The sequence below is a fragment of the Sciurus carolinensis genome, chromosome 2 (assembly GCF_902686445.1).
Source record: "Sciurus carolinensis chromosome 2, mSciCar1.2, whole genome shotgun sequence".
NCBI classification, from domain to species: domain Eukaryota; kingdom Metazoa; phylum Chordata; class Mammalia; order Rodentia; family Sciuridae; genus Sciurus; species Sciurus carolinensis.
The window spans coordinates 158,270,257-158,295,176 of NC_062214.1; the positions used below are offsets into that span (position 1 = coordinate 158,270,257).

Here is a 24,920-nt window from a genome sequence, read left to right on the forward strand (position 1 = left end):
TACCTCTCTTGCCTTAGTTATAAAAACTGTGGTATTGGGGCAAGGTTTTACCTCCTTTCTTTCTGCTGTGTCTGCTTTACAAGGTAAATATATTTGAAAGGAAAACATCAAGGCAGTAGGTCTACCATAGCCCCTTTTGCTCTGGGACTTTTGACTGTCAGGCCTGGCCTGGCTTAGCAAATTAAGGGTTTTGTTTTTGTTTTGTTTTTTTTGTTTTGTTTTGTTTTCTGGGTTAAATATTATTGCTTTAGAATGAAATTGACCAAATTATGTTGTGTTCATGCACCAACGTGTAACAATGAATCCCGTTATTATATATGCTTATAATGCACCAGTAAAAATATCATTGCTTAAAAATTCCTTCCTCCTCCCACTATTAAGTTAAGGTGGATGGAGTTCTGGGGCTGCTGGGTCCTTTCAGGTGACAACGGAGACAGGATGGGAAGTACGGGCTAGTGTTAAATGCTGTCAACTGAGGAGATCAATGTTGATGTTCGAGTCTACTAAGGTTTGCAGGTGAGGGAACAGAGGTCTAAGGAGGTCCCATGTTTCCGGAAGCACAATGCCCAGCATACTGTAATTTGCCCTAATAGGCATAGGGGCAGAGTGCGTCTGGAGAAGGGTTCAGAATTTGGAGTGCGACACACCTGGGTTCGAACAGACCTCTGCTACTCGCCGGCTGTGGGGCCTCCACACAAGTCCTCTAGGACCTCGGGTTTCCTCATCGGTCCACAAGCCTCGCTGCGAGGCGTCAACGTGCCACCGGGCGCGCCGGCAGCGGGGCGCACCGAGGCCCCAAGCCCGGTCGGCCCTCCGCCCTCCGCCCTCCGCCGCCCAGCGCGCGCCCAACGCCTGGCTCGCGGACCCTGCGGCCGATGCCGTGCGTCCGCCCTCTCCTCGGCCTCCTGGCGGCCCTGGCGGCCTGCGGCGCCGTCGCCTTCCTCTGCTACTGTGTTTACTTCGACAGGAAGCGGCGTGGCGACCCCGCGTTCAAGCGCCGCCTGCGGGACAGTGAGTGCGCCGGAGGCCGAGGCGCGGCCGGGCGGGCCGGGCGGCCGCGGGGTGGGTGCCGGGCGGGCCGGGGCGAGCTGGGCCCAGGGCCCCTAGGAGCCCAGGGGTGCACACCGGCCTCGCACACCCCGCCAGCACGTGCTGCGTTGTGTTCGCAGAGAGGAGAGCCCAGCGGCCGAGCGCCGAGGAGCGGGGCGCGCAGGTGAAGAGCGCCGGAGCCCGGGCTGGCGCAGTCGCCTCGGCCGGACGTGGTCTTTGCCTTCTTACAAAAGCCAGGGAAGGCAGGGCGGGAGAGCACGGCGGGGTTATTAAACGGCAGCTGTGACACTAGGGACACGCGCTCCTTTCAGTTGGAAGAGGGCGAGGGCGCCTTGGCCAGACCAGAGGCCAGAGCCTCACGGAACGCTGAGCAAGCGGGCGCGCCAAAGCCTCGGGCACCAGCTTCCAGACCCGGTCTCGCAGGGCCATTCTTCCAGCCCGTCGCAGCAAGCGTCTTAGTTTTTTTCTAAAAGAGAATTTGTCATTTGCAAAGATAACCATGGCGATCATCTTGGTGATTGGCTCAGCTTCAGTGAACGCACATCAGCTCTGAAAGTGCTCCTGAGCGTTCTTAGGCTTCTGTGTGCAACTCAAGGAATTAAGGGGCGGGGGTGTGAAAAATGGTGACCTGAGACAGACGTCACCACCGTGTGTACTTGTGTGAATCTACACGGATGGTGTGAATCTACATCGTGCACAACCATAGACACGAAATGATGTACCCCATTTGTGTACAGTGAATCAAAATGCAGTCTGTAAAAATTTAAAAAAAAAGAAGGAATTAAGTTCACCTTCAGTTTTAAAAAGTATTTTTAGTTCTAGATGGACACAATACCTTTATTTTATTTACTTATTATGTGGTGCTGAGGACTGAACCCAGTGCCTTACGCATGATAGGCAAATGCACTACCACTGTACAACCTCAGCCCTCCACCTTCATTTAGTCAGTCCACACCTATTTGAGAGCCTTTAGGTGTGAGGCATTCTCCTAGGCGTGGTAGAGATCAGCAATAGGGTAATAAGAAAAGCCCCTAAAGCAAGGTCGGGGATAGAGCCAACAAAGGTACCAGGAGCTCAGAGGAGGAGGACAACAGATCATTTTCAGGGTAGGATTACTGTGAAGGGTGTTCAGTTTACTTACTGTTCTCTAAGGCATGTAAGCTTAAAATAACACTTATTTTGCACCTGAATCTCCAACTAGAGCAGAACTGGTTGGGGAAAACACCTGTCTGCTCCACTCAACTTCAGCCAGGCTGGCTCTAGAGCAGCTGGCTTGGGTTGAGTGAAGGCTCACTCCCTCAAGTTGGGCAGTTGATGCCTGCTGTTCACTTACTTGGAACTCTTGGCCTGAGCACCCACACATGTCTTCTTCATGTGACTCGAACTTCCTTATTGTATGCTGGGCTGGGTTCCCAGGGGCGAGCAAGGACATCCACATTCAGTATTGTAGAGTGTGAGAGGAAGGATGCTAGTATGTGTGTGTGTGGGGGGGGAATGCCAGGTAGTGCCTTTTCTTGCATTATTGAGGCCTCCTCAGTACCAGACAGAGGAAATAGACTCCTCTTGATAAGTAGGAAAGGTTCCAAAAGCATATGTGGGATTAGGAATATTACTATGGCTATTTTAAGCAAGTGCAATTTTTCTGCAGAAGACTTTGGAGAAAAAATGTTATTGAACTGATCTAGGAAGGATGTTTGGGATAGCATTGGAAGAATTTGGGGTGTGGGTTCAGGGGGGCCAACATTCATGATGGAGGGAACTACAGCTGCAAAGTGGGGAATCTGCCAGACGTATCCAGTAAATCTGCTTGGCAAAGGAACCACAGGGAGGAGTATTGGGAGGTGAGGCTGGGGAGTTGAGTAGGGATGGAATGAGGTGAGACTGGTTTTGAAGGCAAGGTTGAGGAACTTGGACTCAATGGAGTGAATACCTGTTCATTTTCTGAGAAGGATTTTTTTTAAAAAGGAGGAAAGAAAAAATATTTGGATTGATCAGGCAGGCGTACTAGGTGGATTTAAAGAGAGAACAAGCTATTTCAGTAGTAGGTGAGAAGTAGTAATTCTAAAGTATTGTGTCAGTGGAAAACTGGGAAGATAGTTCATGCTGACAGATTAAAGGATCACGTGGCGGGGGCAGGAGTCTGGGATTTCAAAGTGGAATCACATTAAAGACCAGCTGACATGGTTAAGGAAACTGGCCAAGATGTGTCTAAGGAGCAGGATGTGGGAGTAAAGATCCCTTCCCCAACCTGTTTGGGGGCAGAGTCTGGAATAGCTCCATGCCTCTCTTCTTTGTTACCCTTATCCATGGTTGACCTTGCACCTTTGTATGTGATTATTTAATGATTTCCTGTTTTTTTTGGACTAAGCTCTGTGAGAGGCAACCTTCTCTCTTTTTTACTGTCCTGTGTCTCTGTGACTACAGCGCAATTAGGCATGTATTTATTGAATATTTTTCATGGTAGGCAGAAGGAAATAGCTTGCCAAGCCACAGACTGTGAAATTGCAGTCTTCAAGGAGTGCTCTGGTCAGAGAGACAGCTGAGTGGTAGTTTGGTGTCTTCTTATGGAGACTTAGAATGGCAACTGAAGAGTCTGGACCTTTCTCTTTTGTGGTGGATAACCAATGATGGTGACTTTCAGAGAGCAGATGCAATTTTTTTTTTTCTTGATACTGGAGATTTGGCCCTAAGGATGCTTTACCAATTAGTTTTACCCTTAGCCTTTTTTTTTTTTTTTTTTGAGACTGTCTTGCTAAGTTGCTGAGTCTGGCCTTGAACTTGAAATCTTCCTGCTTCAGCCTCCTGAGTATCTGGAAGTAGCCACTGTGCCCAGCTTGTTTTACTCTTTTTTTTTTTTTTTTTTTTCCCATACTAGGGATCAAACCCAGGAGTGCTCTACCTCTTATCTATATCCCTGTCCTTTTTATTTTAGTTTTTTTAGTTTGTAAGACAGTCTCACTACGTTGCTTAGGGCCTTGCTAAATTACTGAGGCTGGCCTCAAACTTTGGGTCCTCCTGCCTCAGCCGCCCAAATCACTGGAATTACAGGTGTGGGCCATCATGCCCGGCTTGTTTTATTTTTTAAAGAAGGTTAGTCTGATGCCAGTGTGGAGAAATGGAGAGGAGGAGAGAAGTTGAAGGCAGGAAAATTGGTCATTGGCAGTTCAGAGAGGAAATAACAAAGATCTGAATTATTTCAGTAAGGAAGATGCAGAGGCAGGCTTTTTCAAATGTTCTTTCATATGATCTTGCAAAAACTCTTCTTATTTTGTTGATAAGTAACCCAAGGCAGAAAAAAAGAAATATCTTTTCCTACCTCTTCTAGAATTTTTCTTCCTTCTTACCCCAGGATCTTTTTTCCCCCAAAGTATGTTCTATGAACCATCCTTATTAGATTCACCCAGAGCATTTGTTAAACTATGTAGATGTTCTGATCCTAGCATGAGCAGTTCTGTTTCAGTAGGTCAGGGGTAGTCCAGAGAATTCTTATGGGTAGCCGGGGATTTCAGACTTTTATTTTTAGTTTTGCAGTGCTGGGGATTGAACCCGGGGCTTCACACTTACTAGACAAACCACTCTACCACCCTACTCTGGAGCCGAAGACTCTGAGACTTTAGAATGCATAATAATCACCTGGTGGGCTTTGTTAAAAATGCAGGTTCGTGGGCCGCACCCCCAGATCGCTTCTGATAGGTCTAGGTGGACCCAAGACCCTATAGTTTTTCCCAGCTCCTTCTGATGATGGTTTGTGAAACATGTCCTCAGGTTTTGAACTTCTCCTGTTTCTGCCTGGAAGATCCTTTCCTTCTTCAAAAGTCATCTCAGATGTACTACTGTAGACCCAGTGCTCCACATTTCATCCACCTGCAGGACTTTTGTCACCTGGACAGCTAATGTAAACTCATCATCTCCTCCCTGTTGCTGCTCCTCCTCCCATTCCCTTACGATGTTGCTGGTGTCATTGGCCTCCCCGCTGTGACCCTGACTCATCTTGCTGAGGTGTCAACCTTCATACTCAATATCAGGTTATTTTTCTGAGCCCTTTTGCATCCCACTCCTTCTCTGTCTCCTCTGCTTCTATGCTGCTTCAGGCTTTCCTCGAGGTAGTTTCCTCCTATGCAAATTAAAGACCAACCTCAGGTTGCCACCACTACCTTCCATGAGTGCCTTCTACATTAACTGCCTTGCTTTCCCAAGGCTTGGAAATAACATATGTAAAGATCCTTGTCCATATTTGACCTTCGATAATTGCTAATTATTGTTGCTGTAATCACCCTATTGTAATCCAACTAAGTAAGATCACTCGATGCGTTCCCTGCAGTTTTGAATTGGTTGTGCTGCCTTCTCCAAAATTTACTGAACCTCTTCACGTACGAAATGCTGTCTTCTGAGAAACCTTCCCTGATTCTCCAACCAAATGTAATGTCTCCGCACGTTGAGCCCCAGAAGGCATTGAACTCCTTGTCCTACATACATGTTATTGATCTCTCCCTTTCCATTTCTTAGACTGTGCGCTCCTTGGGGCTGGGCACAAGAGTCTCAGTTGCCTACTCCTTTCAACTCTTGCTAGAGTCCTGCCCTTGTGGATGCTCACTAAACATCTACCGAACAAGACCTGTAGGTGTTACTGATCATTAGTATATTTGCTGATAAAAGTTTAAAAGGTGACCCCTCTCCAAGCTCATCCCATTTAAAAAAGATAATTCTTAGGGAAGACAAAAACTTAAATCCTCTGGATGTGAAAGACTGAAGCTGAAGTGACTAGGAATGAAGTTGATGTTTTGGGCCAGGGCTTGCCTGCCTTGAAAGACCAACCCTAGGTTTAGTATCAGCAATGATGCCATCTTGTGACCATGGTTACCTTCATGGACCAGGCTGCAGCAAACCAAAGCATCCTTCTAAAACCAACTGCTCTGCCAACCCCTCACTATGTCCTTGTGAGCTTGTGAATACAGAAACCTTATTATAGCTTCTTGCCTCCCTTACTAGAGAGTTAATGCTGCCTGAACAGGCATCAACCAAATGACCAAAGTGACCCCACAGTTCAGAGAAATAATTATAATTAAGTCAGTAAGCACTGTTGACCCACACAAGAAAATAATATTGCAACATTCAAAGCTACTTTAGTTATATTAATTATAGTAGTATTTCTGCCATATATTTAGTAGGCTAGGTAAAATATGGATAAGAGTTATTGTAAGCATCTCAACCTACTTTTTTTAAAAAAATAATTTTTTAATTTTTTACAGAGTACATTTTGATTCATTGTATGGGGTACATCATTTCATTTCTATGGGGTTGTACACAATGTAGATTCATACCATTCGTGTAATCATACATGTACATAGGGTAATGATGTCTGTCTCAGTCCACCATTTTTCATACCTCCCTCCCTCTCATTTCCTTCTACATAAAGTTTCCCCATTCTTCTCTCCCTTCCCACCCCCACCCCCATTATATATCATTCTTCACTTATCAGGGAAAACATCAGCCTTTGGTTTTTTTGGGATTGGTTTATTTCACTTAGCATGATATTCTCCAGTTCCATCCATTTATTTGTAAATGCCATAATATTATTCTTTATGGCTGAATACTGTGCATTTTTATCACTCAAAACTATAACTCCATTTTAGGAAATAGGTTTGAATACTATAAAGAACAATGACATTTCTCATATTTTGGATTTAGAGACTAGATTCAAGACGTTCTTTTTAAATAAAATTCAATTTTGGTCAGTAACCATATACTTTATATTCATTACTCATTGTTTTAAAAATCTTTTCAGTTGTGGGATCTAGCAACGAATGAAAAACTGCAAGAACGGTTTTTGCAAGAGGTACAGATGGGAGAACTTTGGTTATCTAGAGGTAAGAATGTAATTGTTCCTTTATAAGTTATTTATGATAAATTATGTTCAGGAAATGTTATTGATTAGAATTTGAATGTCAAATAACTAGCTAGATGTGTTAACCATTTTGCTTCAGTTTAAAGAAAAGCTGTCCCACCATTTTTACTTCATCACACTGACCCCTCCCTACATTACTTAAAGCCACGTATGTCTCATTTATTTTTATGTATGATTCTCAATATATGAATTTTTGAAATGACTTTTTTTTTTGTACCAGGGGTTGAACCAAGGGGTGCTCCACCACTAAGCCACATCCCCCAGCCCTTTTTATTTTTTATTTAGAGACAGGATCTTGCTAAGTTGCTTAGGACCTTGCTAAATTGCTGAGGCTGGCTTTGAACTTGCGATCCTCCTGCCTCAGCCTCCCAAGTCACTGGGATTACAGGCATGAGCTACCTCTCCTGGCACCCTTTTAAATTTGAGACAGAGTCTTGCCAAATTGTCCAGGCTGGCTTTGAAATTGTGGTCCTGTTACGTCAGCCTCCCAAGTAACTAGGATTACAAGTGTGACTCAAATAATATAAACAGGAGTGCCTTTTACACAGGTAATGAAGCTTAAGATGTTCATTTACATAGGCCTTTCCCAAGGCCTCCTAACAGTTTTTTAATTTATAACTTTATATACCTTTCCTTAAACAGGGCCTCTCAAATTGTGTGTGTGGGCTCACGAAATCTCAATTCCTTTCTAGATATGGATACTGCCTGAATATAGGGGCAATTAAAATATATAAAACTTTTCAGCTTTAACTTTTATTGTAGTAGATGTGGAGAAGGAAATTTTGAATTACAACTTGAGAAAAAAAATTTTGTAAGTCCTAGCCCACTGTTAAGTCAACAGTGAATTGCAGGTATGCTCATATGTACTACATAGCTAGGTGTGTAGTAGGCTGTATTTTCTAACTTGGTATTAACTACATTCTGTATTGTTCACTTAATTTGAAAGTGATGCATTTTTCAGAATGTATCCTCTTAGGATTGGGAGTGTGGCTCAGTAGAATGTGCTTGCCTAGTATGCATGAGGGCCTTGGGTTTGATTCCCAGCATCTCAGAAAAAAAGAAAAAGTATCCTCCTTATTAAGCAACACACAATTACTTATTTGATCACATTTTATTCCTCTTAATGTTCAAGAGCCATCATGTAATAGTTGAGTTAGATTTAGAGTTGGGTAAGTTATGGATATTGGTGTTACTGGAAAATTGCAAACATGGGTTTTACAATTTTTCCTCTCAAAGATGACATTTTTTGTGATCCCTAAAGTGATTAATTGACTCTCTAAGGTTTTATTATATGCTTCTATGTTTTACTTATAATGTAGTTCTCAATCATGGCTACTAATTCTGTATATATCATCAAACTCCAAACTGATTAAATCAGTCTCCGGAGGTGTGACTCTGGCTTCACTATTTTTTTAATCTCCCTAATTGGGAACAAGTATTTCTAATGTGGTAAATTTTCACCCAGTTTTCTGCAATTTTCTCAACTTTGCCCATTCCCTTTTGCCACTAACTCCGATTTTCATTACTTTGCTGTCAGAACATGCAGGTTGAGTATCCCTTATCCAGAATGCTTGGGACCAGGTTCTAACTTTGGAATATATGCATATACATAACAAAATATATTAGTGGTAGGACTTAAGTCAATAAATGGAATTCATTTGTCTCATACACACCTTATATACATAGCCTAAAGGTAATTTTATACAAAATTTTTAGTGCACCAGTATTTGAAGTGTGACCTGCCATAGGGGTTAGGTGTGGAATTTTCCACATGTGGCCTTATGTTGTCAGTCAAAAGTAACTTGATTTTGGCTGGGTGAAGTGGTACATGCCTGTAATCCCAGCTACCTGGGAGGCTGAGGCAGGAGGACTTCAAGTCTGAGACCAGTCTTGGCAACTCTCTCAAAATAGAAACAAAAAGGGCTGGTGATGAAACTCAGCGGTAAAGCACCTCTGGGTTCAGTCCCCAGTAATGTTTAAAAAAAAAAAAAAAAAAAAGATTACGAATGCTTTACAGTTCTACAACCATTTCAGTTGTGGTTATCTATGGTACTAAAATTTTTGATAGGATCTTCTGGGGAGATGATGTAATTTAATTTATTGGTTGGTTGATTTAATTGACTGAATTGTTTTTGTATTCTATTAGCACCATCAGTCCATTTTTTTTTGGTACTGGGGATAGAACTCAGGTGCCCTTGACCACTGAGCCACATCCCCAGCCCTATTTTGTATTTTATTTAGAGACAGGGTCTCACTGAGTTGCTTAGCACCTCACCATTGCTGAGGCTGACTTTTATTTAACTCAAGGTCCTTCTGCCTCAGCCTCTCGAACTGCTGGGATTACAGGCATGCCCACCTCGACCTGCACACCATCAATCTTGAAAGCAGGTACTACTGTCTTTTTCTTTTGGTACTGGGAATTGAATTCAGGGGTGCTTTACCACTGAGTTATATCCTCAGCCATTTAAAAAAAATTATTACTATTATTTTTTAAAAATAGTTTTAGTTGTAAGATGTACACAGTGCCTTTATTTATTTATGTGGTGCTGGGAATTGAACCCATTGCCTCACATGTGCTAGGCAAGTGCTCTACCTCGTAGGCACAACCCCAGCCCAAAATTTTATTATTTTGAGACAGGTCCTTGCTAAGTTGCTGAGGCTGGTCTCCAACTTGATATTCTTCTGCCTCCACCTCCCAAGCTGCTGGGATTACAGACCTGCACCACCACGCTCACCTTTTTTTCTGTTAAAAGTTCAATATAATCAAAGAATGACTTAATGTGTCACCTCTATAAAGCTATATTGTTATATAAAAACCTTAATGGAAATTTCTAATGTTGGAAATGTAAAATTAGTTATCTAGATAGGCACAAAACCTTGTCTTGCAACCTACACAGTGTTTCTAAGTCAGTTCATGTCCTTATGGTCTTTTGGTTTAAGCTTTGTACTAGTCTGGGAAAGCATTTTTATGACCATGTACTTTGTGTACTTTTTACATGATCATGTATTTCAACCAATAAATGAAAAATTTGTTTTCGTTAATAGGAATCTATTATAACTGTAGGGAAATGTATTTTTAAGTTTCCTAGTTATATTAAGTGTGTCAAAATTTCATCCCTTAGGACTATAAATACCCGAAGACAGGCAGTATACCGTCTTCAAGGGTCAAAAATTAGATTCTGTTCCTAACTGTGGCATAAAAATAGCCTTGAAACCTTAAGTCAGTTTGCTGATCTTTGAATTTCCTAAAAGTAAAACAAGGGAGTGAAACCAAGTCACTCCAGGTTCTAACTTACACAAATATTATGGTTACTTTCCAATCTTTGCATATAGCCAATCTTCTTAAAACACGTTTCAAAACTACTTAGACATCAGAGTTCATAAATTTCTTATTTTTTTCCCATGGATATTATTTCATGGTATGCTAAATCTTATTTGAAGTCTTTGATAATGGAATCTGTTTTTAAAAAGATTAATTTAAATCTCCATCAAACCCATCAATTAAATCAGAATCTCTGGAGGTTAAGACTTCAGGTTTAGCAGGAACATTTTATGTTCCATCTCTTAATATTTCACCAATCACACAAAGATAACTCATGCCAATAAAAGATCACAACACTAAAACTCATAATTCCTCCCTTACATATTCAGTGTAAGAATGCACTTCTAACAGCAAGGGCACACCTATTGTAGTTTGCCTTACAAAATTATTCCTATTGTAGCTTTAACATTATGATGCTCATTTCCCCTCACACTTGAACTCTATTCTTCGTGGAACTTGTCTAAATAGTTTTAAGTCTGATATATTTTTAAATCCTAATTATTAGTAATTTGTGGAATGTGTATTTTGAAGAACATTAACAATGTGCTCAAAACTTATTGTGTTTCAGGGGAATGTAGGATGGGAGTTGAACATCTTAGCAATGCCCTTTTAATGTGTGGGCAACCACAGGAACTTCTGAAGGCTTTCAAACATACACTCCCTCCCCAGGTATTTGCGATGCTGTTGCAAAAAATTCCCTTTATTTGCCAGGTGAGCACATACTTAACTATCTTTGTGAAATATACATAGTAAATAGCCATGTGTGCTTGATTACGTAGAAATAGCAAAGTATGTGTGTGAATTGCCTGAAGTTTTAAATATCTGAAGTTTTGGTTGTTTCCTTGCTTTAAGATGAAGCCAGCCTATTCTTCATGTTCTGACTATAATGGATTACATATTTTGTTACTTTACTTGTTTCAGCATTTCTGCTTTAGAGCAGAACAATATTTCTTTACTTCCCACAAACATGACAAAACATACAGAAATCACTTCGGTAAATTTAAACACTTAGGCCAGTTAGTGTTCTCTTAAATGCAAGTTTAGATTGGTAACAAAATTCATTTGTAAGCCAATTGGTTAACAGGTATTAATTCTCTTATGTTTACCAAACCCTTTGGTTTATTTCTGTATCAATTAGAATTTCCTGAAAATACTTGGATATTTCAGGATTAATCTTAAGGTACTACTTTAACTCTGGTTCACTTTTTAATCTACTGATCCCACGTCAAGACCTATGGTAAACTGTGTATTGTTGGTCAGACTCAGAACCATTCATATTGGACTCAGCTTTTGAACAGGATACAAAATAATTCAGATTCAAGCTAAACGGAATGTTTCCTGAAGATATATGAAAATGTAGCTAGGATAAGAATGTATAATGCCCATCCTGGCAAAGAAGGGAGGCAAGAAGAGGATCATGCATTAAAATGATTAGCAAGTAACTGTTTTATGTATTTACCAGCAATTTGAGGCAGACATGAATGAACAGGAATACTTGGAGGATGGATGATCCTGATTGAAAAACATTTCAACGTATCCACAGTCCAGTCAGAATACTATGGTTCTATATAGCATAAACAACTGCTCAGTGATATTTCCATTTATTTCACTTTTAGTAATAAAATTTTTTTCTATCTCATACATGATTTGACACATATTTTGCTTTAAAATTAACAGTCACAATGGAAGAAACAATGGTTTATTTTTCTAATCAAGTGACCAAGCTGCTGAATCTTAAGGCCTCAACAAATATATCTTATTATTTTCTCTGAACAATAAGATCTTCTATTTTGATTATTCTTGGTGAACAGCAATGTTGTTTCTTCATTGGTTTCCATTGCCAAACAGTCATGACAGACAGTTTAACATGGTGCCTACTGTTTTCAGGGGATTCCATCATATGAATCCTCATTTCCAGTGCAACAGCTGTTGGCAATCTTTCGTTGAAAGTCCATCCATCAGGATTTCTCTATCGTGGTTGACCAAGGAGTCCTGCTTTGGCTGCCAGGGCTTCATTCTGCTGAATATGATATTCCTGAAATCTCATGGATATTCTTTGTGTCATTTTCAAATATTTCTGTAAGCAATGTTCTGAACAGGTGATCTAGAAAAGGGAAGATCGAAGAAGCAACACAAAGATTGATTTTTTAAAATGCATGTACTCTAAAAGAACCAGTGGGAACTGGTGAACTAAGTAGCACAAATGGGTAGCAAGTGATCTTACCTTTAAATTGTTGATACAAGAATTAACTAAATGCCTACCAGTTTGCAGGCACTAAGAACTATGATAGGTCTCTGCCTTTATGAAGTTCTGAACTAGATTTTTTGCTAGTATATATACACATACATATATATTTGAATTCTGCTTTATGTCAGACTGAATGGATTTATCTTTATGAAAATCTCACATACATTTTAAGCTATAGTAATGAACAAAAGTTTAAGAACAAACCAGTCTTGGAGATTTGTTCTGATCTGCAGAGAGCTCTTCTTGTCTGTTCCTCTCTGGTTCTCCATAGTAAACCTGGCCTTGGATTATCTTGTTACTCATAAGTTACAGGAGCTAACAGCCTCCTCTTGATTACCCACCAAAATTTTCATTGTGGGGGGCAGACCCAAGATATTTGCCAGTACATTTTAACATTAACTGAAAGCCCATATTCCTATCCTCTTAGTTAGTGGATATATGCTTAGTAGCAGGTTTGTTCCTTTTAAATGAGAAACCCCATTCTCAACATTCTTAATTCTCAACCTTTTACTTTTTAACAATATTACATTAGCATCTCTCCTAAAATTTGTCAGTTATTTAAGAAGTTCTTAATGATTGTTGGTTGTGTGTTAAGTTCTTATCATGAATGTTACCAATATAAGTGTTTTGATAAGGATATTAAAAGTTAGGATTTCTAATAGGATTGAGCCCACCTATGCAATATGAACCACCACATTTAAGCTTTGCTTTTTTTCAGTGTGAACCTGAGTTCTCAGGGCCATAGAAAGGTTGTGTTGTTTCTCTAGTCAGGCCATCTCTACTGAAAGGTAATCATTAAGAATCTTTGTGGGGCTGGGGAGATAGCTCAGTCGGTAGAGTGCTTGCCTTGCAAAAAAAAGAATCTTTGTGATGGAAAAGTAACTCAGCAACCCCAGGTATCTTCTCTAAAAAGGAAAGTCTTGGTACAGTGTGACTTTCACACTAAGTTTGGAATCATGAAACATTCTGTGCTCATAGATCATTGGCAGCTTCAGTTCCTCCAAGCAGTGGTACATAAAAGGCAGCCCAAATTCCTGTCGTAAGTAGGAACAAGTGAAATGCTTAGGGGCATCCTACAGTTTATGGCAAGCTTAGAGAATTTTTAGTGAGCAACACTTTTCATACCTCTTCAGGTTTTACTTCTCTTGTTGTGAAGTCTTTTACACAGTCCAAAAAGCAGGTTTCTGTAAGTTTATTGTAGGTTCCAAGGAATTCCCTAAACTACAAATAGAAAGTTCTTTAATATTCAGTTTTTACAATAAAGATGCGTTAAAACTTTACCAATATTTTGTTATTTAAACAAAATATCTTGTTGCTTGAAACCATAGATTCTCTTGCTAACTTAAATAGGTATAATATGATTTACAAAATTTTCAAGCTGTACATTTTTGCCTTTGAATAATGGCCAGAATAAAAATATATACGTAGCCGGATGTGGTGATATACACCTATAATCCCAGGTACCCAGGAAGATGGAGTCAGGATGATCACAAGTTCAAGTTCAGCCTGGGTAACTTAGTGAAACCCTATCTTAAAAAAGAAAGGGGTAGGGATATAGCTTTGTGCTTGACTAGCATGTGTGAAGCCCTGGGTTCAATCACCAGTAACACACATAGACACACACACTCAGAGTCAGGTGCAGTAGCCTGATGTACATGCCTATTATCCTAGCTACTTGGGAGACTGAGGCAGATCACTTGAGTCTGGGAGCTGAAGACCAACTTGGGTAACATAATGAGACCCTGTCTCAAAAACAAAAAAGTATGCTTCATGTAATATCTGTTTTTGGAAATGAAATATAACATTTATTTTGTGAGATCTCTGACTGACTTGGTTGCACCCATAGTACCTTATGTCACCCCCCAAATCCTGTTCCCTTAATTATAATACCTTACCTGTTTTATCTGATCAGATTCTGGTATTTGTGCAGCCATATTCTTTTGGTATGTTTATTAGTCACCTGATTTAAAAGTCAAAAAAAAGTCAGTCTGTAGTGTTTTTTTTTTTTTTTAAGTTAGGTCAAGAATTAGCTAATCACTGTTCATATTTTATAAATTTCCAACTGTACATATAAATTATATGCCATCCCCAATCTCACAGATCATTAATGACAACAGAACCTCACAATTTAGTTAAAATTTTCTAATGTTAGCTATGGAACTCAGAGTTCCTATCTTAATGAAGTCTCCAGCTTTAAGACAGTTTGCTCGGCTACTTGCAAAGCCACTTGTTAAAACCCCTTTTTTAGTATAGTTTTAAGGGGACCAAGAGAACTCTAGTGTCTTTTTAAAATTTCTTAATTATTCCACTGGTTGCTAATTTAACTCCGACCTGAGCTGCTAATGATGCTTTTACTATATGTAAACGTGTTAATTCTTAACAAACACCATTCACTTTTACATCAACAATGCTCATGAAAGATATTCAGAATTCCAGAAGATTCTAAAAGAAAACTAGAGGAGTTATACGTTCTGCAGTTCATAAAGGGCAATCACAGAGCCTTACTAGAAACTTCTTATCTAACTTAGGGACAACAGAGAGAAAGGGAGATAAGGAAAAAAAAAAAAAAAAAAAAAAAAAAAACTTTCTAAATTACTGAGGTATTGTTTATTTACTATATTCTGGTTAGCTCTAAAAAGGTTGAGCATCTCATATAAAAGGTTCATATAAAATAAAGCTGTTTAAAATAGAAATTAAACAGCATGTAAAAGGAAGAATAAGCAAATACTGATCACATATACCGTAGGGTAACTTAAATGTATGCATTATATTCCATTTTGAGTTTCCTAATAAACAATGCAGAAAAGGTAGACTGTATGTGTATACCTTTCTCACTAGATCATCAATTACTTAGTTGCCTTGAAAAGCACAGAAGTATGACACTATTATGAAAAAATTAACATTCTCATTTTAAGTAAAACTTAAGCAATGTTAATTCCACTTTAACCACTCCTAACCATGTATACACTTTTTCCCCTTCTGCATTTACTTTTCCCTTCTCTTTTTTCTTTATCCTGAATATCTGTGATAACTACTGATATTTTAAAATAGTCATAAGCAAAGGAAAGCATTAGTTCTTTTCTATTTGGTATGTTAGTCTCATTCTAGATGTAATAGCTCTTAGTTTTCTTTGGAGTAATGATTAATAAAAAGTGTAACTGTAAAGAACTTTGGGTTTAGTAGTAACAAGACAAAACCCTTCCATCTCCCTTTTTATCTGCTGCTGAACAAACACTATAGTAGAAATTTTAGGCGAGCCTAAAGTTTAGGCAACTAGTGTTCCATAAACATCTTGCAAATTAACAAGAATGCTCTTTATTCCTGTTTTATTTCACAGTGTTATAAACAATATGTATATATATTTTACTATATAAACTACTTGGAAAAACACCAAGAATTAATTGAAGGTAACCATTTTTCAGATATTGCCATATCACCATATGTTTCAGGTAAGGTACTATCCATTAGAGTTCCCCTTAATTGTATGTAAGTTATCAAACACAGATTCCATCCCCTCTAATTGGTTAACTACATTGAAATCCAAGCCTATTTAATCATCTTCCTGTATCATCATCAAACTTACAGTTCAAATCTTGGCAGTTATGATTCTAATTAATTGGTTTATGTTCATTCAATAAACATTTATTGAATGTGTTGAGGACTGTGCTAATTATGAAACTAGCTTATGAAATATGCTTCTGAGGCAAGATGCATTTTTATGTCTGCTATAAAACACCATTAACCAGTCAAAGAAACAGTATTCTGTATGTGTATCATGCAGTGATATTGTTTAGGAATGTGCTTCCAGGAAGATGGTGTAGCTGTGCCTTTCCTCATTCCTTTAACAATGTACAACTAAAAAAACCTACATTATATGTAAAGCAAATACAAGAAAACTTTTGAGAGGTAGATAGAAGGTGGCAAACTGGCTAGGGACCTTGGGATCAGAAACACAGGGGACAATTCTGTTTTTTGTTCTTCATATAGACTTAAAAGCTGAAGAAGCTGGCCACCTGCAAATGGGGGGGGGGGGACAGTAAAAAAAAAGTATCTCCCTCCCCCACCAAAAGCTTGGTCTCTCTAACCAAAACTGCAAGACAGAAAACTAAATTTAGACAGTAATCACTGTATACCTATCAAAGACTGCAGAAAAAACTGACTCTTATCCCCACCCATATCACCTTAGGCCAACTGGGAAGCCTAGATTTCCATCTGCAGGGGCTGTAATGAGATGCTCCAACACCTATACGGTAGTGCTATCAGACAAGGCTGGTTAGGGAAAAGCTCATTCATCCCTGACAGGCAGTAGGAAGATCCCTTCCCATGACTACCACCAAGTGTCAGTGGAAACCACACTGGGAGCCTAGCTTCCATCCCAATTCTTTTCCTCTGGGATACTATCAAAGAAGGCCTATTTGAGATTTAGGACTTGCATTACTGCTTCATGATAATTAGGCCACATGCCCATATGCCTTACTGTGGTGTCAGTAGAGGCCACTGGGGAACAGCAACAAGGTACTCTAGTCTTTCCCAGCTAGGAATGGCTGAAAGCATCCCAAATTCAGCAAAAAAGACATAAACCTAAAATCCAAGAAGTTGAATGAATCCCAAATGGCATAAACCCAATAAAATCCATATCAAGTCAAACATCTAAAATCTAAAGACCAAAAATATTTGAAAGCAGTGAATGAAATACAACATCTTACTATAAGGAAAAACTAATTAGGATGATAGCAGATTTCTCATCAGAAACTATGGAGGCCAGAAGGAAGAGGCACAAAATTTTTCAAGTGCTGAAAGAAAAGAATGATCAATCCAGAAAAAAGTATTTAATAAAAGTGTCCTTCAGGATTGAAGAAGAAACCAAGAAACTAAGAATTTGTTGCCCACAGACCTGCCTAAAATAGTAGTTAAAGATTTTAAACAGAAAACAATAGAAGTAATGTTGGGACATAAAGAAGAAAAATACAGAAATAAAAAAATGTTAACCACAATACATTTTGCTTCTCTTCTTGAGCTTTCTACTTTATTTTCATTGGTTGCAGCAAAAAATCACAAGACCATTTAATGTGGTTCTAAATATATGTATGCAATAGCTGGATGCAGTGCACACACTGGTAATCCCAGAGACTTGAGAGGCAGACGGATTACAAGTTCAGGGCCAACCTTAGCAATTTAGTGAGACCCTCAGTAAATTAGCAAGACCATGTCTCAAAATAAAAAATAAAAAGAACTGGGGCTGTAGCTCAGTGGTAAAGTACCCCTGGGTTAAATCCTCAGGACAAATATACATTCAGTAAAACTATAGATAAATCAAAATGGACCACAGGATGGCAGGAAAAGAAACAAAACAATGAACAAACAAAACAAAAAAGTAAAAAGTTTAAGCCCTAGTAGGCGAAAAAATAAATACATTAATCACAAGAAAGCAGGACTTTGGATTAGGCAAAGAGGAGAAAGAGAAGGGAGAGGGGATGGGGAAAGATGGTAGAATGAATTGGAAATAACTTTCTTATGTCATATATGAATATGACCAGTGTAACTCCACATCATGTGCAAGCACAAGAATGGGACGTTATACTCCATGTATGTAGGTCAAAATATACTCTACTGTCATGTATATCTAAAAAGAACAAATAAAAAATAAAAAAAAAACCCCAAGCTATTCTATTTGGGTGAATTTCAATTAAATGTTTAAAACTTATGCTAACAAGGAATAAATACACGTTACAAAAAAAATTTAAAAAAAGAAAGCAGGAAGAGATAATATCAGAGAAAGTAGACTTTAGAACAAAGAAAAATTTTAAAGACATAAAGGGACTTTATAGGGGCTGGGATTGTAGCTCAGAGGTACAGCACATGCCTAGCATGCATGATGCACTAGATTCAATCCTCAGTACCACATAAAAATAGATAAATAAATGGTATTGTGTCCATCTACGACTTAAAAAAATATATATATATAGGCCAATATCAAGAGATCCTTAGTATGCATACATATTAGCAATCCTTAAAATGTACGCATCAAAAACATCTGTAGTTGGGTGTGGTGGTGCACACCTTTCATCTCAGCTACTAAGGAGGCTGAGGTAGGTGAACTACAAATTAGAGGACAGCCTCAGCAACTCAGGGAGATATTTCTGTCTCAAAGAAGAAAAAAAAAAGAAAAAGGTCTGGGACGTATCTCATTAGTAGGCATTTGTCTAGCATGTGTGAGGCCCTGTGTTCAATCCCTAGTACTGAAAACAAAACAACAACAAAAAACTGCATTTCTGTATGCTAGCAATGAACATAAATGCACACTAAATTTATAACACCAGTGACAATTACTGAAAAAAAAATACGGGGTAAAGTATGTTAAAAATTATAAAATGCTAATAATTAAGACGCAATAAATAGGTTGATGTATTCACAGACTAAAAGTCTCAAAGAGTAAGAATCAATTTTCCCAAGACTGATTTATAGGCTTAGGGTAATTTTAACCTTGAATTAAGTCTGTCACCTTATACAAAAAATCAACTCAAAATGGATTAGGGACTGAAAGTCAAATATAAGAACTTTTCAGGCATTAGTGCTAGGTAACATCAAAAGCATAATTTGTAAGAGGAAAATTTTCATATATCAGATTTCAAAAATATTAAAAACTTGCTTTGTAAAATATATCATTAACAGGATGAAGAGATAACTATAAACCAGGTGTGGTGGCACACACCTGTAATACCAGCTTTAGCATTTTACTGAGACCCTGTCTCAAAAAAAAAAAAAATTATATATATATCTAACTCTTTCTATATATACACATACATATATATGAGCGAGAAGAGAGAGATATGGATGGAGGGCATAAAGCATCTCTAGGTTCAATCCCTAGAATTTAAGCATACAACTACGTATCACTCACTCTACAATTCCATTCCTATGCCATTTATTTTCAAGAAATGCAAACTGACATTCCCACAAAAATGTGTCCCTCATTATTTATAGAAACTTTATAACAGTTGAAAATGGAAACAACTCAGAATTTCTTTACTGGGTATTCTGCTAATAAACTTCCTATCTATACTATGGAATACTATTCAGCAACAAAAGAGATGAGGTGTGGATACATGCAGCAGCTTGGAGAATTAGGCTGAGTGAAAAGTTATTTTAATGTTACATACTATATAATTCTATTTATGTAACATTCTTGAAATGACGGAATTACAGAAATGGAGACCATATTTGTGGGTGCCAATGGTTAAGGGGAGGAGGGTGGGACTGGCGTGTTGCTACAAAAAAAGGTAACATAAAAAAACTTTATAATGGAAATGTTCTGTATCTTGACTGTATCAACATCAATATTCTGGGTGTGATATATCACTCTAGTTTTATACGATGTTACCATTATGGAAAACTGGGTAGAGGACATAAGATCTCTGCATTATTTCTTATAGCTGTATATGAATTTACAGTGATCTCAGAATATATATATATATATATATATATATATATATATATATATAGAGAGAGAGAGAGAGAGAGAGAGAGAGAGAGAGAGAGAAAATAGTACTCTAATCCCTGCCCCAAAACAAGATGCAGCAATGTAAATGTTGTTAGTAAGAGATCCAAATTAGGATAGAGTGGTGGTGTACGCCTGTAATCCCAGTTACATGGAAAGCAGAGGCAGAAGGATCACAAGTTTGAGGCTACTCTGAGCATTTAGTCAAGATCCTGTCAGAGGGAAAAAACAAAAAAACAAAACAAAACAAAAAAAACAAAAAGGAGGCTGAGGATGTAGCTCAGTGGTAAAATGCCCCTGGATTCAATCCCCAGTATTGGAGGAGTGTGGGGAGAATTCCAAGTTAGACTTCTTTTGGATTCCCACTCAAAAAACAGTCTGAAAAAGACTTAAGAAATGGTAAGACAACTTTATGAAACTAGTATGACATGAAACCACTTTTTGTGGGAACTTAAAAAATATAAGGGCAATAAAACATGTATTAAGGAACTTGTTTTGCCAGTAGGTATCTAGCTGAAAGTACAAAAAGCCATCCACCTGACCTGAGCCTTCTGAATTACTGAACTAGTACAGTACTCACTGTATCTGAAGACATGCAGCAAACTGGATTTTCCACTGTTCACACCAAAAAAGAAAAGAGATCTGATTTCCTTAGAATTAAGACCGGTATACTGTGCTGTATCAATCCTCCCCAACCCCCTTATTATGCAATTCATGGTGACAAATGATGGATATTATTGGGAAGTCTTTGACAAGACATAGATGAAGAGCACCCCAACTGGTATTGGTATGGATTTCTTTTTTGAAATTCTTTTTTTTTTTAAGCTGTCTTTTAATGTACATTTCTTAAGCAGTTTCCTCCTTTAAAAAAAAATAAAGTTTATTATACTATAAAAGTAATATAATCTACTGATTATACTTAAAGACCACTGCTAACATGATTTTTTCCTAGAATCATTTCATTATTATAACTATGCCTAAATCTCCATAGCTATTTATTCTCTGTAGTGTTACCATTGTCAAGATTATGGTGGAACTAACCACAGACAACTATTCATAGAAAACAGTGGAGATGCTCAAATGAATGATTTTCAGATTCACTCTATAGTATGAGGTCTTCTAAAATCTTTCACCATTCATTGTGCAGTTATTTAATCATGAGGTACACTGACGGACAAAGACAAATAAGCCATACAAAACTGCTGATGGTGAGAACAGGTTGCAGCAATGTGGCTGTCTTCTTATTTGATTCTTAGTTTCTTTTCTTACAGAAAAGGTTTGTTATTGTAGAGGCAAATATCCAAACAGGAGTTAGGGTCAGGTTAAATTCCTGAAATCTGGCACAGGACAGAAGAGACAGAACCCGTAGCTTAGGTCTTAGGAATGATAGCAAGGCTGTTAGTTTTGTGCCAAATGATATATATTATAGAACCAAAGAACTTAAGAGTAGAGGGAGATCTTATCAGTCATCAAACTCAAACCTTTTCTGATGCATGAGTTTCCTTTCTGTTCTGGAAAAGTGGTTGTCCAGCCTTTGCTTGAACGTCTGTATCCAGTGAGGCCTGATTTCTTACCTGAAAAATTAGGGTGTTATAGTATGACTGCTGAGGCCCCGTGGAGCTCTAATAGTCTTTCTAATGAAATCTAAAGTTCTGTGGCTACATTATTTTTTAAAAAGCCTCTTCCTTTGTATTACCAGGTTAAATGACACATCAGGTTTTTTTCCCCCTGCTGTAACGGGGATCAAACCCAGGGCCTTGCGAATGCTAAGCACAGACTCTACTATTAAACTATATTCCCCAGTACCCCCTCTTCCTTTCCAGTGAGTGAAACTAGTTTTCTCTATTCTGAGATTACAGTTCTTTAGCATACTTAATGTCATCCTATATATTATACTTCTCTTATGATTCTTCTAATAATCCTGAGAGGAAAAGTTAAGGATACATTTACAGGAAATTACTTTATAAACAGTAATTGCAACAGCAGGGGTATAAAGTGTTGTTCAAACTCTAAGATCTAGTGTTTTCCCTCTTACACCCTGAGACCTATGTTTCTAATAAGTTGTTATTTTGAATACCAACTATCTAAAAAATATTCTCCAAATAGACAAACGTGTTATAAGCTCTTCTGTTTTTTCATGAACTCTCATTTTTGCTTACATATTTTCTCATGTATTAACCATAACTATTATCTCTTCCTTAATGCAACTAGTACCTTCCCTAAATTATTTTCCTTTCCTTCTCAGAATGGAAATCCATTTACCAAAGAACAAGAGATTTCAAAGGCCCCAGAAAAATCATATGCAGATTTGTACCAACTTTGAAGCCAAAATCCTAATTCTGCTCAAACTTAGTTTACAATAAGTAATTCTTCTGATGTCCTTGGCCCTATCACTATAATTGCTCCTGGTCTTTGGTGACTGGTACTGGTAATTGGAATCTCGTGGTTCAGGTGAAGACCATAGAGTGACCAAGTAGTTGGGGAACAGAATATATCTATAATTTTAAAGCATCTCCACAGGTTTCGTATCACAGAAAGTAAAGTATTCCTTCACGTTGGAAAGATCATAATAACCATATTAACCAAGTGATTAAACCTAGCACTACATACATTGAGTCACAGCATTAGGTATTTTATGGTGGGACCCACTAAGGCACAGAGCATTACTTATGTGGCATTTCTGAAAAAAAAAAAAAAAAAGAAAAAAGAAAAAAAAAAAAAGCTCTAACTTTGATCATGAGGGAATAATCAGGAAATCCACAATGTGGAATAACTGGGCCAGTCTGTTTAAAAATACAGTAAAGAAAAGGTTGATCTAGATAAAGAAACTGAAGAGTCATGACAACTATATACAGTGTGTGAACCTTGACTGGATCCTGAATCAAAGGAACATTTTCTTTTTACATAAAAATAGACACTTCTGGGGTAATTGAGAAATCTGAATGTTATAAAGTATGATAATTTATTGATGTTGTGTAATACAATGTCCTTAAGGAGACACATACGGAATAAATTATGGTTAAAGTTCATGTTTGCAACTTACTTGCAAATGGTTCAGCAGAAAAATTTTATCTATATATGCACATGGATACAGAGTGGGAAAGAAAAAGCAAATACATGTTAAAAGGAAAAAAAAAAAAAAAGCCCTTCTGACCCATGTTTTTTGTGCCAGTTATCATTTGAGGTCAAATATCTAAATTGTTATTTACTAACTTGTTTGATTAATATAACCTAGTAAGAATCACATGACTCTTTAGATTATTTGCAGCAGATTTAGGAAGTTAGTTCAGTAAGATTTAGGTTGTCTGATTAACTGATAACCCTAACTCACTGTTAACCAGAGCAATTCTGAAACATAATTCATACTGCTTTCAGACTAGAAAGGCTGGCTTCAGGGTATAAAGAAATAAGCCTTGGGCACTGGAGGATGGCATTAAAGGGATTGTTAAGATCCAAATTATTCATGTCATCTTAATAAGTGCCTTTGCTAGACCTTACAGAGTAAAGGGGCAAGATAGGTTGTATTTTTTTTTTTAATCTTTCACACCCAAATTTCATCTAGAAATTACGGGAGTCAAGTAATCTCCTGCTGTGCTGAAACTGTAATTCTTTTAATACACATACAAATTGTGAACAGGTTCAACACAAGAGACCAATATCAATAGGGAAAATGTAACTGACATAATAATGATTGTTAATTACAGAAATTCATCAAGATACAAAAAATAAGTGAAATGTTCTCTAAAGCTGTCCCTTTAAGGTCCATTTTAATTCTAGACTTCTATGAAAGTAGACAGCTGAGATGTAAAAGAAATAAAATTCGTTATTTAGCCTTTGCATCGTCCTACGTCTTTCACTTTGATTAATCTATTTTAAAGTCTACAGACAGCAAGGCGAAAAGGGAAAGCTCTGAGTAGTGCGTCTTCGAAAATGAGCAGACCAGGAAAGGGGGGTTGGGCCCGGGAGTCTAGAAAGGATTTTTCAGTTAAAGGATGGTCTCCTGCCGGTCAGCGCAAGGTCAAGGCACAGAATACCTTACAGCCTGGTTCTCTGTCTTCCCCCAAAGACCCCGACTCCTCAAACTAAGCTAGAGGTGGCTCAGGGCCTCAGGTTCCCACCCTCGCCCGGCTGACACGGTCGCGGCGTAGGTCCGCAACCGGCCGGACACACTGCCCGGGTCCGCAGCCCCCCACGGTCGACGTGCAACGCGGCGGCTTTCTCCCGGGACCCTGCCACCTTCCAGAGCGGAGCTGCCGCCCCCCACCCGGGAGCCCCGGGATTCTGAGGGCAGAGAAAAGAGACCATACTTAATCACAGGCTCTCGCATCCGACACTGGTACGAGGCTGGGGGGCTGCCAATACAGGTCGAGTCTGGGGGTTGAGGGTCGGGGTCAGGGCGCCACGGGCCGCTGGATGGCAGAGAACACGTGGGAGCGGTGATGTCAAATAGTACTTAAACCCTTTGACGTAGATTCTTTACAACGCGGGGAAATCTAGGAAACAAAAAAAAAGTACCATTAATTAATTCTGAAATCCACTAAGAATTAACTTCGTGGCTTTCTGCTTAGTCAACGCTCTCTATTCCTGACTCTATCTCCGACAACGACCCGAATCTATCAAAGCTCTTTGGAAGACTAATTTACTTAATCCCACGGTCCTAACGGTCTTCAGGAGCTACAGTGAAAATAGTCCCTAATAAACACGAGTAGTATTACCAGTCAGGTCTGGAGCGTTTCAGTCGAAGATGAGTCCCTCGAATTTTATCCAATATCTTAATCTTGTAGGGAGAGGTGCTGCATTTAAAATAAAAATAAATTCACATCTCTTTTAAGTTTCTCACAGTGGGAGTTTGTTTCCACCCGGAGAGGGATGGAAGTGCACCGGGGAATACTTGCTT

General features: G+C 38.6%; 2 protein-coding genes across 4 annotated transcripts; one reads left to right on the plus strand and one right to left on the minus strand.

Annotated features, from left to right (window-relative positions):
* Positions 1-875: 875 nt before the first annotated feature.
* Positions 876-11,787, plus strand: Tomm20l (translocase of outer mitochondrial membrane 20 like). The gene is made up of 5 exons (XM_047539395.1): positions 876-1,011; positions 1,170-1,213; positions 6,836-6,917; positions 10,846-10,988; positions 11,740-11,787. Exons 1-5 carry the CDS (start codon positions 876-878, stop codon positions 11,785-11,787), a joined length of 453 nt encoding a protein of 150 aa, XP_047395351.1.
* On the minus strand, positions 11,702-24,893 carry Timm9 (translocase of inner mitochondrial membrane 9). Of its 3 annotated transcripts, XM_047541922.1 has the most exons (7): positions 24,739-24,893; positions 24,331-24,516; positions 21,505-21,597; positions 20,604-20,638; positions 14,421-14,485; positions 13,651-13,746; positions 11,702-12,381 (listed from the first exon to the last, which is right to left on the minus strand). In XM_047541922.1, exons 5-7 carry the CDS (start codon positions 14,457-14,459, stop codon positions 12,247-12,249), a joined length of 270 nt encoding a protein of 89 aa, XP_047397878.1. In that variant the 5' UTR covers positions 14,460-14,485; positions 20,604-20,638; positions 21,505-21,597; positions 24,331-24,516; positions 24,739-24,893; the 3' UTR covers positions 11,702-12,246. The 3 variants fall into 3 exon arrangements, with proteins under 3 accessions (XP_047397878.1, XP_047397879.1, XP_047397877.1); XM_047541921.1 differs by lacking the exon at positions 20,604-20,638 and having other exon boundaries at positions 11,705-12,381; positions 24,739-24,891; XM_047541923.1 differs by lacking the exons at positions 20,604-20,638; positions 21,505-21,597.
* Positions 24,894-24,920: the final 27 nt, after the last annotated feature.